The 17,296-nt window shown below is 44.2% G+C and overlaps 1 protein-coding gene across 2 annotated transcripts in view; it reads left to right on the top strand.

Annotated features, from left to right (window-relative positions):
• Nucleotides 1–245: 245 nt before the first annotated feature.
• The window catches only part of PADI4 (peptidyl arginine deiminase 4), a 36,976-nt gene continuing 19,925 nt past the window's right edge, over nt 246–17,296 (top strand). For both annotated transcript variants that reach the window (XM_032302852.1, XM_032302853.1), the window contains exons 1-3: nt 246–379; nt 14,178–14,358; nt 16,487–16,553. In XM_032302852.1, the coding sequence (XP_032158743.1) occupies nt 288–379; nt 14,178–14,358; nt 16,487–16,553 (340 nt within the window). In that variant the 5' untranslated portion in view covers nt 246–287. The remainder of the gene's footprint in view (nt 380–14,177; nt 14,359–16,486; nt 16,554–17,296) is intronic.

Below are 17,296 nucleotides of genomic sequence, written 5' to 3'. Positions count from 1 at the left end.
GGGGCTGTGACGTGAGGACCCAGACCTGCACTCGAGGCTTCCTGAGCCCCTGATCCTTCCCAGGAGACTAAGAGAGCCAGCTTGGCGTGATTCTGACATTGACATTCATGCGAGTCGGAGGGGCAGCTCCTGGGCAGGAAGAGCAGCGGGAGTACACGCCCTGGGATCTGAGTGGGGAGGGGCTAAGGAGCCTGTAAACCACAGGTGCTGACTCATGGCTCTGCTGGGCCCTATAAAGGAACCAGCCAAGGGGCTTCCTGCAGCTGGAGGGACGGGCTGGCGGGATTATGGCTCAGGGTGCGGTGATCCACGTGACCCCGGAGCAGCCCACCCATGCCGTGTGTGTGCTGGGCACCGAGACTCAGCTGGATGTCTACGGGTGAGCAGGGACATTCTGGGGGCGGGGGACAGGCCCACTGATGCGGATGAGCAGGTTCTGCAGACGTAGGACGTGGGGTTGGCTCAGGCTTTAGGCTGCAGCCTTTGTAGCTGCTGCCAGGGGAGATGCTGGAGGGGTGAGGCTCGCATGGTCCTAGGATGTGCTGGATTCCAGGCGAGGGCTCCCCAAGGCCTCACCACAGGTGAATTATCACAGGGCAAGCAGGACCTTTGCCTTTCACCATCGAGGCAGGGGAGCTCAGAGAGGGTGTGTGACTTGCCAAAGGTCACACAGCAGGTGTGCCCTGGAAGGAAGGCAGGGCCCTGGACTTCGTGACCCACACCTGGTTCATGGTGCAGTTCGTTACCCGCCCCCACACACACACCTCTCAGCCAAGCCTCCCTCCACGGGTGCGGAATAACCTATGTGTGGTGGGAGAGGCTGGGGCGGGAAACCTGTCCCTGCTGTTGGCCAGCTGGCTGGCCTTGGCCAACTGAGCCTCAGGTCCCTCATCTGTGAAATGGGGACGATACCGACTCCGTAGGGCGGTCAGAGGGATTGAATGGGAAAGGCCGTGGGCGTGCGGAAGTACTTAGCGCAGAGCCGGACGTATTGCTGGTGGATTTTCATCCACCCATGCATCCATTTACCCAACAAATACCAGCTGCACACCTACTATGCACCCGGCCTGCGCCAGGCTCCAGTGATGCAAAATAGTCTATGGACGCTCAGCAAGTGTGCGTGGTCAGTGTCGTTAACGATCATCGTAGTGGCCGCCCCGGGCTTCCTCCCACCCCAGGCTGGACGTCTGTGGTCCTAATATGTGGCCACAGGAGTGTGTGGGACATTTCCTCCAAGTGTCACTGAGTGCCTGACCCCCGGGCCATGGTGGAGCAGCAGTAAAGTTCTGGGGTGCTGTCTGGAGCTGTGGCGAGGAGGCAGGAGACAGAGAGGTCAAGTGGTGAAGGATAAAGAGAGACCCATGTCACCTGAGGCCACTGAGTCTTCCAGGAGTGAGCTCCTACCTCCGGGAGACGGTCCACGCCCTGCCCATCCCCTACGACAATGGCTGCCGGCTCCACCCCACTGCCTACACAGGACTCCATCATCAGCCTTAGGAGGCAGGCAGTGCTGTTATTCCCATTTTACAGAAGGGGAAGCTGAGGCTCTGAGAGGTCCAGTAACCATGTAAAGCCACACGGTTCGTAGGTGAGGGAGCCAGGATTCAAACCGGGCTCTGGGGCCCCACCCCCTCACTTCCCGTCCACTCTTAACAGCAGCCCGGGGCCAGCCACCACCCTGACTGTGGCCTGAATTCCCTTCTGGAAACACAGATGGGGTTGGTACTGCCTCCTCTCCAGCTCTGTTCCCCTGACCTCCTCCCAGCACACGCGTGCTCCACGCCCCTGCCGGAGCCCTGTCCTCTACCGCTGGGCTCAGAGCCCCCGGGGTGTAGAAAGACAGCGCTGCAGAGGCAGGAGAAGACCCAGGGGTGTAGGAATCTCTTCCAGAGCTGCCGCTTGTGATTTTCATTCTGCATTTGGGAAGTACTTTTCCTATAATGAGAAGCATGTTGATTATACTTGGACAAAATCCCACCGGCCTGAGACAAATATTGAAACCCGTCGAGGGCTTTCTGTGATGCTCGTGGCTGGAGTCAGGGAGGTAGCGTGACCCTGGCTACTATGTGCCAGGTCCTTCGGTCGGTGATGTCTAATGAGCCTGTTTTAGAGATGAGTAAACTGAGGTTTCAAGGTCATGCAAATTCAAGGTGACCAAGCCAGGAAATTCAAATCCAGGACTGCCTGACCCCAAATTCACTTGCTTCCCTAGCACACTTGGCCTCTAAGTGCTGTGGCACTGGCCTTGTTGGGCCCTGCTGCCTGGTTGGTGGAGCTCACGCAGCTTCCAGAGGGCTTGGAAGGCCCAGAATGTTGTGGGTGGGGAGGGTCTGGAGTCGCCAACCATGGAAGATGGTGGGCGTCCTGATGCTGCTGTCAGGGGGCTTGTCCTCTTCCTCCCAGTGTCTCCTTCTCAGCAAATAGTGTGACAGTGGGGAGCCCGGATGTCTCTAAGCCTCAGTTTACCCACCTGTAAAATGGGAACATTAACATCCGTGCTCTTGGGTTGTGGTGAGGATGAAACCACATAAGGCATGCTGAGTGTCCTCAGAGCAGTCCCCCTTCCTGTAAGGATTGTGTGAGCCACTGAATGCGAGCGTCTCAGATGCTAAGTGCTGTCCAGCCTGGGGTCATAGGGAAGGAGATGCTGGATTCATGAGTTGGAGGGATGATGTCACTTGTCTGGGGCTCAAGCTCTCAGTGCTGGCTCTGCAGAGACTAGTAGAAATCACTGGAAGACCAGCTCTGGATTGTCTCACAACAGCACACATGGCTGCTCCCCACCACTCACAGTGAAAACCCCCTTATGTTTTTGAAAGTCCCTTGTTTGGAGACCTGAGAGGGTCTAGAAAACAGCCAAAGGAAAGAACAGACATTCCAGGTCCAATCCCAGTGGCAGGGACACCCACTAGTGGAGTTCAGTAGATGTAGCATGGTGACCTTGTCAAGGAAGACTTGGGGGAGCCCACAACGGGACAGCAGATCCTCTGGCTGAGGAAATCGCCCTTCTCCTAGCCAGGACCCCTTGGGACCACAGAGCTTGCCCCCACCCCATCTTCTGTTCCCCCAGCTCAAGGTCTGGCACACAGCACGGACACGTACATCTGGGGAGGTGACGGGTGGCACGAGGAGCTCAGTGTGACTGCAGTATGGAGAGAAGGTAGAGGTGGGACGCGTGAAGGAAGGGCACTGGCACCATCCCGACCCATTGCGCAGAGACGCACAATGCCTAAAGCTGACCTTGGCGAGGTGTCTGCAGCCCTCTGCCTCAGTCCGGCACCTGTGAGATGGAGAGAAGGTTGGTGGTGAAAAGTCAACGAGCTGATGTGTGGAAAGAACATGTGCGGGGCCTGGAGCAGAGTGAATGCTCTGTAAATGCTCGCTGTCCTTGAAGGCTAAGAACCTGAGCTTGACTTTGTGTGGATGGCGCCAGGGCCAGGGGTGGGGGCAGGGGACTGGGTAACACATGAAAGGAAATCTGGGAGCAGAGACTCGGAGAGTGTTAGGGGAAATATGTTTCTTTTTTCATCTACTTCTTGATCCTTCAAAACAGACTTAAAAAATTTGTCCCCTGAAAGAAAATAATCAAAATGTCCATCAATGATGGTCCCTAAGTGGGAATATTCCATTTTCTTCTAGGCAGTTCTTCCCTCCTCCTCATTCCCTCCCTCTCTCCCTCTCTCCATTTCCTCTTTTCCTTCCTTCCTCCCTGTCTGCCTCTCTCCTCCTGTCTTCCTTGTTAGACCTCTATTAGCTAAAGATCACCACGGGACAAATAGTCCACAAACCCAGTGGCTTGAAACAGTAGTGGCTATTATCTTACTGTTTCTGTGGGGCAGGACTCCTCCGTGGCTTAGCTGGGTCCTCTGCCTCGGGCCTCAGCGGTCAGGGTCAAGGTGCCCTTGTGGTTATAACCATGTTGAGGCTTGGCTGAGGCAGGGTCTGCTTCGAGGCCCCCCTCTTACGGTTGTTGGTGGCTTGCTCCATCAAAGTGAGGAAGCCAAGGTTGGGGGGAGAGGAAGAGAAATGGGGGGACAGAGAAAGGGTCTTTTGTAACCTTATCACAGACATGACAACCCATCCCTTTGGTTTTTCCCTTTGGCCAGTAGGCCCTCGAGAGGCCCTTTCCACCCTCCCTGAGGAGGGATTTACACAAGGGTATGAGCACCAGAGGTGGGTATTACTGGAGACCATCTTTGAGGTCTCCTTCTCACAGACTTTTCCTGTGTTTTCCTAATTCTCTAGAAGGAATACATGTAGCTTTTGATACAGAGATTAAGAACTTTATGGCAAGAATAAAAACAGAAAACACAATCCTAACACACATCTTTGCGTCCTTGGGGAGTGAGCTCTGCCTTTCCGGGGAGCCTCCATCATGGTCTAAATCTGCTACGATGCTCTAGTCCTTCCACTGTCTGTGGGTCACTCACTGTTACAGAAAGTGCTGCTCCGAACGATCCCGGACATGTCTCCTGGTGGACACGTGCCAGGGATGCTTGGGGTGTCTGCCTTGCGGTGGATTGCTGGGTTTGGGGCGGGCCGATGTTTGACTTCAAACAGAACACCAAGTTGTTTTACAGAGTGATAAAGTTCACATTCCTCTGAGAAGTGTGTTAGGGTTGCCTTTGAACTGTCCACAGTGTTATTTTTCACCAGTCCAGTAAGGATAGTATCCCTGTCCCGCTATGGCCTGGATATTTTTGTTTCCTTACTCATGAGTGGGACGGAGTGACTCTTCACATGTTTGTCATCCTTTTCTGTTGCAGCCTCTCTGAATACCTGTTCATATTGTTAGCTATTTTTTTTTCTATCGAGTTATCTTTTTCATATCGATTCCCCCATGTTCTTCACATATTCTAGGTGCTAAACCTTTTTGGTTTGATGTCAAGAATATCTTCTCTGTAGATGATGCTAAGTCTTTTCTCTTTATAGTGTCTTTTGATGAACAGAAGTTATTTATTCTCCTCTAGTTGAACTTAAAATCTTTTCTTTAATGTTTATTGGTTTTATGTCTTGTTTAAGAAAGGACATAAAGATGCTTGTGTCATCTTCTTTTAAAAGATGCAAACACCTGTTTATGATAAAACTCTCAGTAAATTTAGAGGGGAATTTCCTTGACCTGATAGTCTACCAACAAAAAACCCTACAGATAACATCAACCTAATGGTGAGAAACTTGCAGCTTTCCCGCTAAAATGAGGAGAAAGGCAAAGATGTCTCCACTCACTACTGCTTTTCAACATCATACTAAAATTTCTAGCAAATGCAATGAGACTAGAAAAGGAAATAAGAGAGATACTAATTTTGGAAAGAAAGAAATAAACCTATCTTTCTTCGCAGATGACAAGGTCATCTATGTAGAAACTCCAAATGAATTAATAACAACAACAACAACAAAAACCCTAACCCTCCCTCCAAAAAACACTAAAAAGCAATTATGGCAAAGCTATAGAATACAGTGTTAATGTAGAAAAGTCCATCATTTTCCTACCTACCAGCAACAAACAAGTGGAGTTTGAAAATTAAAAACACAGTACCATTTACATTTGTACTCCCCAAATTAAATACTTAGGTATTTAGGTATTAGGTATACATACTTAGGTATGTATAATATCTATATGAGGAAATGGCAAGACCCTGATGAAAGAAATCAAAGAAGTAAATAATTGAAGAGATATTCCATGTTCATGGATAGGAAGATTCAACATTGCCAGGATGTTCTTCCCAGCTTGATCTATAGATTCAGTGCAATCCCATTTTCTGGATGTCGACAAACTGATTCTAAAGTTTCTATGGAGAGGGAAAAAATTCAGAATAGCTAACAGTTTTGAAGGAGAAGAATAAAGTTGGAGGGCTGAAACTATATTATAAAGACTTATTATAAATCTATAATCAAGAGAGTGTGGTATTGGCAAAGGAATAGAGAAGTAAATAAATAGAACAGAATAGAGAACCAAAAATGGATCCATGTAAATATAATCAACTGACCCTTGTCAAAAAGCAAAGACAATACAATGGGAAAAAAGTTTTTTCAACAAATGGTGCTGGAACAACTGGACATTTACATTCAAAAAAGGAATCTAGACACAGATCTTACATCCTTCACAGAAATTAACTCAGAATAGGCCATAGACCTAAATGTAAAACAGAAAACTATAAAATTCTCAAGGTAGTATAGGAGAAACTCTAGATGACCTTGACAATGACTCTTTAGGTAAAATACAAAAGGCATAATCCAGAAAAGAATAGAAAGAATTGATAAGTTGGACTTCATTAAAATTTTAAAGTTCTGCTCTAAAAAAGTCTGTCAAGTGAATAAGGAAGACAAACCACAGACTGGGAGAAAAAAATATATATATTTTTAAAGATTTTATTTATTTATTTGACAGAGAGAGATCACAAGTAGGCAGAGAGGCAGGCAGAGAGAGAGGAGGAAGCAGGCTCCCTGCTGAGCAGAGAGCCCAATGTGGGACTCGATTCCAGGACCCTGAGATCATGGCCTGAGCCGAAGGCAGCGGCTTAACCCACTGAGCCACCCAGGCGCCCCAGACTGGGAGAAAATATTAACAAAAGATATATCTAATAAAGGATCGTTTTCAAAAACTTACAAAGAACTTTAAAACAACAATAACAAACCACCTGGTTGAAAAATGGGCTAAAGATCTTAACAGACACCTCACCAAAGAAGATACACAGATGGAAGGTAGGCATGTGGGAAAGATGCTCCCCATGATATGTCATCCAGGAAATGCAAATTAAGACAACCATAAGATGCCACTTCACACCTATTAGAATGGCCAAGATCCAGAACACTGAGAGCACCAAATGCTGGAGAGGATGTGGAAGAATACGAATTCTCATTTCACCATTGGTGATCATGCAAGATGGTACAGCCACTTTGGAAGACGATTTGGTGGCTTCCTACAAAATTAAACATACTCTTACCATACAGTCCAGTAATTGCACTCCTTGGTATTTACCCAAAGAGGTTGAAAACCTATGTCCACACAAAATTTGCACACTGATATTTATAGCAGCTTTGTTCATAATTGCCAAAACTTGGAAGCAACCAAGAAGTCTCTCAGTAGGTGAATGGATAAAGAAACTGCAGTCCATTCAGACAATGGAATGTTATTCAGTGCTAAAAAGAAATGAGCTATCAAGCCATAAAAAGGCATGGAGGAAACTTAAAATGGATATTAGTAAGAAAGAAGCCAATCTGAAAAGACTACATAGCTACCCTATGACCCAACGATTGGCACTACTGGGTATTTATCCCAAAGATACAGATGTAGTAAAAGGAAGGGCCATATGCACCCCAATGTTCATAGCAGCAATGTCCACAATAACCAAACTGTGGAAAGAGCTGAGATGCCCTTCAACAGATGGGTGGATAAAGAAGTTGCGGTCCATATATACAATGGAATATTACTCAGTCATCAGAAAGGATGAACAACTTTTACATCAACGTGGATGGGACTGGAGGAGATTATGCTGAGTGAAATAAGTCAAGCAGAGAAAGTCAATTATCATATGGTTTCACTTATTTGTGGAACATAAGGAATAACATGGAGGACATTAGGAGAAGGAAGGGAAAATGAAAGAGGGGAAATCAGAGGGGGATATGAACCATAAGAGACTATGGACTCTGGGAAACAACTGGGAGTTTTAGAAGGGAGCAGTGGGGGTGAGCCCAGTGACGGGTGTTAAGGAAGACACAGATTGCATGGAGCACTGGGTTTATATGCAAAAAAATGAATCATGGGGGTGCCTGAGTGGCTCTGTGGGTTAAAGCCTCTGCCTTCAGTTTGGGTCATGATCTCAGGGTCCTGGGATCGAGCCCCACATTGGGCTCTCTGCTCAGCGGGGAGCCTGCTTCCTCCTCTCTCTCTGCCTGCCTCTCTGCCTACTTGTGATCTCTGTCTGTCAAATAAATAAAATCTTTAAAAAAAAATGAATCATGGAACACTACATAAAAAACTAATGATGTACTGTGTGGTGACTAACATAACATAATAATAATTTTTAAAAAGATTACATACCATGTGATCCTGACTATATGACATTCTGGAAAAGACAAAACTATGGCAACAGTAAAAGATCAGCAGTTGCCAGGGGTTGGGGAAACGAGGGATAAATAGACAGAACGCAGAGGATTTTTTTTTTTTTGGTATAACTTAAAATTATGTTAGTCACCATAGAGTACATTATTAGTTTTTGATGTAGTGTTCCATGATTCATTGTTTGCATATAACACCAAGTGCTCCAAGTAGTACATGCCCTCCTTAATACCCATCACCAGACTCACCCATCCTGTACAACCCCCTCCCCTCTAAAACCCTCAGTTTGATTCCCCCTCTGATTCTACCCCCTTCATTTTCCACTTACTTCTCCTAATGTCCTCCATGTTTTTCTTTATGTGCCACCAAATAAGTGAAACCATGCGATAACTGACTTTCTCTGCTTGATTTATTTCACTCAACATAATTTCCTCCAGTCCCATCCATGTTGATGCAAATGTTGGGTATTCATCTTTTCTGATGACTAAGTAATATTCCATTGTATATATGGACCACACCATCTTTATCCATTCACCTGTTGAAGGGCATCTCAGCTCTTTCCACAGTTTGGCTATTATGGACATTGCTGCTATAAACATTGGGGTGCATATGACATTTCTTTTCACTACATCTGTATCTTTGGGGTAAATACCCAGTAGCGCAATTGCCCTATTTTTAACTTTTTTTTTAAAAGATTAAAAAAAAATTTTTTTGACACACAAAGAGAGAGAGAACAAGCAGGCAAAGAAGGAGGCCAGGGCAGGGGATTGGGGTCGTGGAAAGCAGGCTCCCTGCTGAGCAGAGAGCCTGGCCCTATTTTTAATGTCCACATGGTTTTCTAAAGTGACTGCACCAACTTGCATTCCCACCAACAGTGTAAGAGGGTTCCCCTTTCTCCACAACCTCTCCAACAATTGTTTTTTCTTGTCTTCTCAATATTTTGCCATTCTAACTAGTGTAAGGTGTTATCTTAATGTGGGTTTGATTTGAATCGCCCTGATTGTTAATGATGATGAACATTTTTTCATATGTCTGCTAGCCATTTATGCATCTTCTTTGGAAAAGTGTCTGTTCATGTCTTCTGCCCATTATTTGACTTGATTATTTGTTTTTTGGGTGTTTGGTTTGGGAAGTACTTTATAGATCTTGGATACCAGCCCTTTATCTGTAGTGTCATTTGCAAATATCTTCTCCCATTCCGTGGGTTGTCTCTTCTTTTTGTTGACTGTTTCCTTTGCTGTGCAGAACCTTTTTATATTGATGAAGTCCCAAAAGTTCATTTTCACTTTTGTTTCCCTTGCCTTTGGAGACCTATTTTGAAAGAAGTTGCTGTGACCTATGTCAAAAGGTTACTGCCTATGTTCTCCTCTAGGATTTTGAAGGATACTTTATCCAGCAAGGCTGTCATTCAGATGGACAGAGAGACCAGGAGCTTCCAAGACCAGCAGAAACTGAAAGAATATGTGACCACAAAGCCAGCCCTGCAAGAAATATTAAGGGGGTTTCTATAAAGGAGAAAGATCCCCAAGAGTGACATAGAGCAGAAATTTACAGAGACTACCTATAGAAACAAAGACTTCACAGGAAACACGATGACAATAAAATCCTATCTATCAATAATCACTCTCAACGTGAATGGCCTAAATGCTCCCATGAAACGGCACAGGGTTGCAGATTGGATAAAAAGACAGGACCCATCCATATGCTGTCTACAAGAGACTCGTTTTGAACCTAAAGATACATCCAGACTGAAAGTGAAGGGATGGAGAACCATTTTTCATGCCAATGGACCTCAAAAGAAAGCTGGGGTAGCAGTTCTCATATCAGACAAATTAGATTTTAAGCTAAAGACTGTAGTTAGAGATACAGAAGGACACTATATCATGCTAAAAGGGGCTATCGAACAAGAGGATCTAATGATTGTAAATATCTATGCCCCCAACAAGGGAGCAGCCAACTACATATGCCAACTATTAACCAAAATAAAGAGACATATTGATAGTAATATGCTAAGAGTAGGAGACCTCAACACCCCACTCTCAGCAATGGACAGATCCTCTAAGCAGGAAATCAACAAAGAAACAAGAGCTTTGAATGATGCATTGGACCAGATGGAGTACGTAGATATATACAGAACATTCCACCCTAAAACAACAGAATACTCATTCTTTTCGAACATACATGGAACTTTCTCTAGAATAGACCACATACTGGGTCACAAGTCAGGTCTCAACCGATACCAAAAGATTGAGATTATTCCCTGCATATTCTTGGACCATAATGCTTTGAAACTGGAACTCAATCACAAGTACAGAGGATTTTCAGGGCAATGATACTATTCTGTATGATACCATAATGGTGGATACATGTCATCATGCATACATTTGTTTAAATTCATAGACTGTACAACACCGAAAGCAAAACATAATGTAAACTGCAGACTTTGGATGATTATGATAGACCTATCAATTTTAATGAGTGTACCACTCCAGTGGATGATGCTGATAATGAGAGAGGCTGTGCATGGGGGTGGAGGGCAGGAGATATATGGAAAATCTTTGTACCTTCCACTCAATTTTGCTATGATCCTAAAGCTTCTCTAAAAAATAAAATCTATTTTTTAAAAAATTCAAATTTTTACTTTTCATTTTTAAGCCTTAAATCCACCTGGAGCTTGTTTTGGTATATGGTGTGAGGATGGGATCGATTTAATTATTTATCCAATTTAACTATTTTCCCTATGAGCGAGCAATTGTTCTGCCACCATTTGTTACACAATCTTCCCTTTGCCTGCTTATTTACAAGATCACTTCAGCCACAGGTCAAGGAGAATCTCTCTCTCTCTCTCTCTCTCTCTCTCTCTCTCTTTTTAATTAACATATAATGTATTATTTGTTTCAGGGGTATAGGTCTTACACAATTCACAGTGCTCACCATAACACATACCCTCCCCAATGTCCATCACCTAGCCACCCCATCTCTCCCACCCTCCTCCACTCTAGCAACCCTCAGTTTGTTTCCTGAGATTAAGAATCTCTTACGGTTTGTCTCCCTCTCTGGTTTCATCTTGTTTCATTTTTCCCTCCCTTCCTCTATGATCCTCTCTTGTTTCTCAAATTCCTCATATCAGTGAGGTCATATGAAACTTGTCTTTCTCTGGTTGACTTATTTCACTTAGCACAATACCCTCTAGTTCTATCTGTGTCATTGCAAATGGCAAGATTTTATTTTTGATGGCTGCATAATATTCCAGTGTGTGTGTGTGTGTGTGTGTGTGTGTGTGTGTGTGTGTGTGTATACTACATCTATCCATTCATCTGTTGATGGACATCTAGGCTCTTTCCATAGTTTGGTTACTGTGGCTATTGCTGCTATAAACATTGGAGTGCAGGTGCCCCTTCAGATCACTACATTTGTATCTTTGGGGTATATACCCAGTAGCACAATTGTTCGGTCATAGGGTAGCTCTATTTTCAACTTTTTGAGGAACCTCCATACTGTTTTCCAGAGCAACTGCCCCAGCTTGCATTCCCACCAACAGTGTAGGAGGTTTCACCTTTCAGGGAGAATCTCTCTTAAGTTACATCTGTCATTTGTCCCTGCCTGAGCCATTATAGCACCATCCATAGCTTCCTGGTAACTCGTACCTGGTATAGCAAGTCCCTTACCTTTTGCTTCTTTTCCTTAAGGAGTACTTTGATTGTGTTAGTCCCTTGGTTTGTCATGTCACTCCTGGAGTCAACTTGTCAAGTTCCATGAAATGTCCTGGAATTCCACGTTATTTCCTTCTATTAATTTGGGTCTTCTCTAATGTTTTCAATAGGTTTGGTTTTCTCCATAAAATCCTTTCATATCTTTTGTTAGATTTATCCTAGGTACTGTACAGTGTTTTTTCCTAATGTAAATTATATATCTATTTATAAAAATTATTTTTCTAACTATTTACTGCTGCTGTACAGAAATGCAACTGATTTTTGCCTCTCCACCTTACTATCTGCCTTATTGAATTCTTAGTATTTTTTTTAAATTTAGGGTTTAAAATTTGGAGGGGATGTTACAGATAATCATGCTGTTGGGTTCTGTTACCTTTTATCAACTATCTACAAAATAATCTGCCTTTCCTGTAAGGACTTTTTTTTCATTTTTCTTATTTTTTCCCTTGATCAATCTTGCCAGAAGTTTACCAGTTATATTAGTCTATTTTTGCTTTGTTGATTTACTTGTTTTATATTTCACAGATTTCTACCATCTTTATTTTCTGTGTTTTGGGAGATTACATTCTATTCGGTTTTTCTGTTTTGTCCTATATACTTATTTTTTAACTTTTCTCTTCTTTTTGAAGATCTAAGCATTTAAGGCACAAAGCAACACCTTTAGCTCCCCCAAAAGTTTTGAAATGTAGTATTTTAAATATTTCTCAATCCTAAGTATTATTATTTAATTTCCATTAATTGTCCGTTGACTTGTAAATTACCTATCAGTCTGGTTTTTAAATTTCCAAATGTATGGGGCTTAAAAATGGACTTTATATTAGTGACTCCTAACTTAGTCACATTCTGATCAAAGATTGTACTACCTATGCTGTATATGACCTATCCTTTAACATTTGCTGCAACTTGCTTTGATGGTTAACTTTGAAATCAATGTTTTTTTGTTGATCCATGTGCGCTATATATTTACCAGTTGTGGAGCAAGGAATTCCATATATGCGTAACAAATCAAGCTTGTTGATTTTGTTACTAATTTTTTCATCTGCTTAATGTATTGTTGATTGAGAAAGAAGACTTGCAGTCTTCAACTGTGATGATGGGTTTGTCAACTTCTCCCTGCATTTCTATCAGTTTTGCCTTATATGTATATGGAGCTATGTTATTAGGTGCATACAAGTTTAGAAATATCTTCTGGGTGAATTGAACCTTAAATTATTAGGTTGTGTTCCTCTCTATTGCTAATAGTGTTTTTTTAATCTAAAAATTAACTTTATCTGATATTAATATACCCACCACAACCCTCTTTTGGTCAGTATTGGCCTAATGTATGTTTTTCCTTTCCTTTAAATTTCATCTTTTCTGGATCTTTATATTTTAGGTATGCCTCTTACAAATTTCATATAGCTGAGTTTTGTTTCTTTATAGTCAAAACTCTCTTTTAACTGGTAACATTGATACATTGACACTTATTTTGATTATACATATATTTGGACTTGTTTTTACCTTTTTGGTATTTTTATTTTTACAGTTTTTTATTGGGGGACCTGGATGGTTCAGTCAGTTAAGCATCTGTCATCAGCTCAGGTCAGGATCTTGGGGTTCTGGGATTAAGCCCCACATTAGGCTCCCTGCTCAGCAAGGAGTCTGCTTCTCCCTCTCCATCTACCCCTCCCCATCACTCATGTTCTCTCTCTCACTCTTTCAAATAAATTTTAAAAATCTTTATTTATATTTATTTATATATATATACATATATTTATGTATATGTATAAAATTTTGTGGGGTACACAATTCAAAGTAAAATACTTTTTCCAAAATACTTTGCAGATGTTATTCAGTTGTCTTCTGGATTTTGTTGTTGCTATTGGGAAACCTGCTTTTAATCTAATAGTAATTCCTTCATAGGTGACCTGACTCTTCTTTCTGGATATCTTTAATATCTCCTCTTTGTTTTCAGTGTTCCTCAATATAACCTCCATGGTGTGTATGTGTGTGGATGTGTGTGGATGCACACAGAGAAGGGATTCCTTGGAGATCTCTCTTATGTCATGATTTCAGCATGCTCTAAAAAGTATATTTTAATCACGATCTAGTTGTTTTGCAAGGGGAAGGTCCTTCAGAGTACCGGTGTGCCATATGCCAGAAGCAGCAGTTTGTGCTGCTCTGTGTGTCCATCCCTCTGCAATTCTCCTAGCCCAAGTGTAACCTCTTCAGGTCAGGAAAATTTCTTTTTTGTTTCTCGCTACCTACCAACAACCTCACAGTACTTCATTTCCATGGTCAGAGTCGACTGGCTACCATGTGGGGTTTACTGTTGCTGGGGGGAAAGGGAAGAATGTTGGGAGAGCAGTGGAGGGCCACGCCCCCCTCACTGAGTCCCTCTTTCCTCCCTATTGTCTCTTCCACAGCTCTGCCCCCACAGGCTACACATCCTTCAGCATCAGTGCATCCCCAGGAGTGGTCGTGAATGTTGCCCACAGCCCTCCAGCCAAGAAGAATACCACAGGTTCCTCCAAGTGGTCCCTGGACCCTGGCCTGGAAGTGAGCTTGAGGATGAAAGCTGCCAGCAGTAGCACAGGTGACCAGAAGGTGAGTGTGGTAGCCGTGGGGTGGGATGTGTGGGAGGAGGTCAGCAGGTGGCAGCAGGTCAGCTGCTCAGGGTCCACCCCGTACTGACCCACAGCCCCAACCCTGGCAGAGCGTCCCCTTTTCTGGATACTATGGAGACCGTTCCAGCCATAGAATCCTGGCAGACAATACAGGGATGTTGGAGGGTTATGGAAGCTGGGTTTTTACTAAATTCCTCCATTCAGCAAATGTTTAGTATTCACCTCCTACATGCCAGGCACTGCCAGGCACTGGGGATAGAGAAGGGAACAGGACAGGTGAGGTTGCCGCCTGCATGGGGCTTACAACCTATGGGTAAAATACAGGTAAGTCGTTATAAGAGGTGGTGAGTGCTAAGGAAGCCCTGGGAAGCTCTGGTCCATGCCCACTTCCTGTGGCTGCTGGACAAATGACCAGAAGCTACTGGCTTAAATCAGCAGAAATGTATTCTCTCTGGAGAACAGAATTTCAAAATTAAAGTGTCTTCAGAGCATCACTCCTTCTGGAGGCTCTGGAAGAACCAGTTCTTGTCCTCCTTCAGCTTCCTAAACTCTAGTCTCTGCTTCTATGGTCTTGTTCCCCCTCCCCACGCTGTCAAATCTCCCTCTGCTTCACTCTTATAAGGACCCTAGTCACTGGATTTAAGGTCTCCCTGGATAATCCGTGATGATCTCATCTCAAGACACTTAACTACATCTGCAAAGACCTTTTTTCCAAATAAGGTCACATTCACAGGTTTCAGGAATTTGGACGTGGACATATGTTTTTGGGGACCACCACTCAACCCACTCCACCCCTCTGACTATAGATAAGCTCAACAAGATCCTCTGGGGTTCCCACAGAGATCTGGGCCAATGAGCAGTTGTTTCCAGCAGGACAGTCCATTCAGTCTTCCCTTGGGACAGAGAATACTCGCCTACTATAGGAGCATAGAACTTGAGCTTCAAAGTATTATGTAACATAAATACATATGTTAATATTTTCTCAACATAAGTGGTGGTATATGCAACCAAAGAAGACTTCCTGGAAGAAGTGGCAAGCTGAAGGAGGTAGGAATGATCTGCCTAAGAGAGGGAAAGCAGAGTGAGAACTCTATATGGGATATGTGGCCTGTATGCACACTCTAGAGGAGGAGATGGTCAGGCATGTGCTGGGGAAACTGAGGAAGAGATGTATGGCAAGAAAAGAGGGTGAAGATGGAATTGGGGGACAGAGGTAGCCAGTATTAGAGAGTTTGGCATCAGGGACCTCACTTTCTGAGGGCAACAGGAAGCCAGTGAAAACCTACTATCCAGGGAATAACAAGTTTGCATTTGTCTTAGAAAGACCCTGCTGGCCGCAGTGTCCTGAGTAGACTGGATCCAGGCAGTCGACTAGAGGCTGGTGCCATGGTCTAGACATGAGGTGATGGTGGCTGTGACATTTCCCTGGATCCCCACTCCCCGCAGGACAGACCCAAACCCCTCAGTCTATCCCCTCAGGAGAGCCTCTTCTTCTGGCTCTTTGGTTTTACATTGGGGAAACTCCCCTTTGCCATTTTCACTTCAAAGTGTCCATCCTGGTGCTCTGCCCTCCCCTGGTCAGGGTGGGTCAGTCAGATCCACTCTTCCTGGATTTTGAACCCTGGGCAGTAAGGGTTGGTGTTTTTTGATCTTCACCAGCACTGAAGAGACCAGCTCCCCAAAGCTCCCACTGTCCAGATCCCCAGAAGGCTCGGGCTCCAGCCTTTCCAAGATCTGGTTCTGCAGGTCCTCTCCACCCCTTCTGCTTGCTGGAGCCAGTTTCTATGGCTTACAGCCAGTGCCCTCCCACTGATGCCCCCTCCACCATGTCTCTGGCTGCTGAGCTCCTACTCGTCCCTCAGAGTGTATCTCCCTGATACTACCCAGGTTGGCTCAGCCCTTCCATTTCTGGGCTCCCACAGGACCCTCATCTTAAGTTTCATAAGTATTTGAGTTATTTGCCCCCCCATGCACATCAGTTGGGTGTTTCTATAGGTTGGTACCACCTTGCTCATCCTTGTCTCCTCAGCATCTCACCCTGGACTGGCACAGAGCAGGAGTCCAGTTAGTGTTTGTTGAATGACTAAGAAAAGACCTCTGTCTTTTAGGTTCAGATTTCATATTATGGACCCAAGATCAACCCCGTCCAAGCCCTGCTCTATGTCACCGGTGTTGGTAAGTGATGACCGGGTTCTTGGGATGCCACTGCCCCTCTCCACATACACACACCCTTGCAAGGTGTCTCTCCAGGAGAAACTACATTCAGGAGCTTATGGGACAATTTCTTGCTAGTTATACATCTTGTGGTTCATAAATATTCCCTCCCTAGTTGGTGAACCATAAAGTAATTCAACTGGGGGGAGAGAGAGAGCATTTCCAGGGAGTTCCATCATATTTTAATATTTTCTCAACATAAGTGGTGGTATATGGATTTTCCACATATGAGTCTCTATACCTTTTTGACACTTCAAATATTTATAAGAAAAGTAGATGATGACACTGTCTTATACAATAATATATAGACTGATGTTCCCCAAATGCCATGACTTGCATCCTGTCTTCACCATTTTGCCATATCAACGATCTGACTACACTCAGATTTATTTAACATTCTTCTTTAAATAAAGTAATTTTCTAGCTTGAACTCATCTTGAACAATAATATTATATGATTATCATTACCATTTAAATGTGCATTAAGGGGGCGCCTGGGTGGCTCAGTGGGTTAAAGCCTCTGCCTTCGGCTCAGGTCATGATCCCAGCGTCCTGGGATCGAGCCCCGCATCGGGCTCTCTGCTCAGCAGGGAGCCTGCTTTCCCCTTTCTCTCTGCCTGCCTCTCTGCCTACTTGTGATCTCTGTCTGTGAAATAAATAAATAAAATCTTTTAAAATTTTTTTAATTAATTAAAAAAAATGTGC

The sequence above is a fragment of the Mustela erminea genome, chromosome 10 (genome assembly GCF_009829155.1).
Source record: "Mustela erminea isolate mMusErm1 chromosome 10, mMusErm1.Pri, whole genome shotgun sequence".
Taxonomy (NCBI): domain Eukaryota; kingdom Metazoa; phylum Chordata; class Mammalia; order Carnivora; family Mustelidae; genus Mustela; species Mustela erminea.
This window is presented reverse-complemented; position numbering and strand designations above follow the sequence as displayed.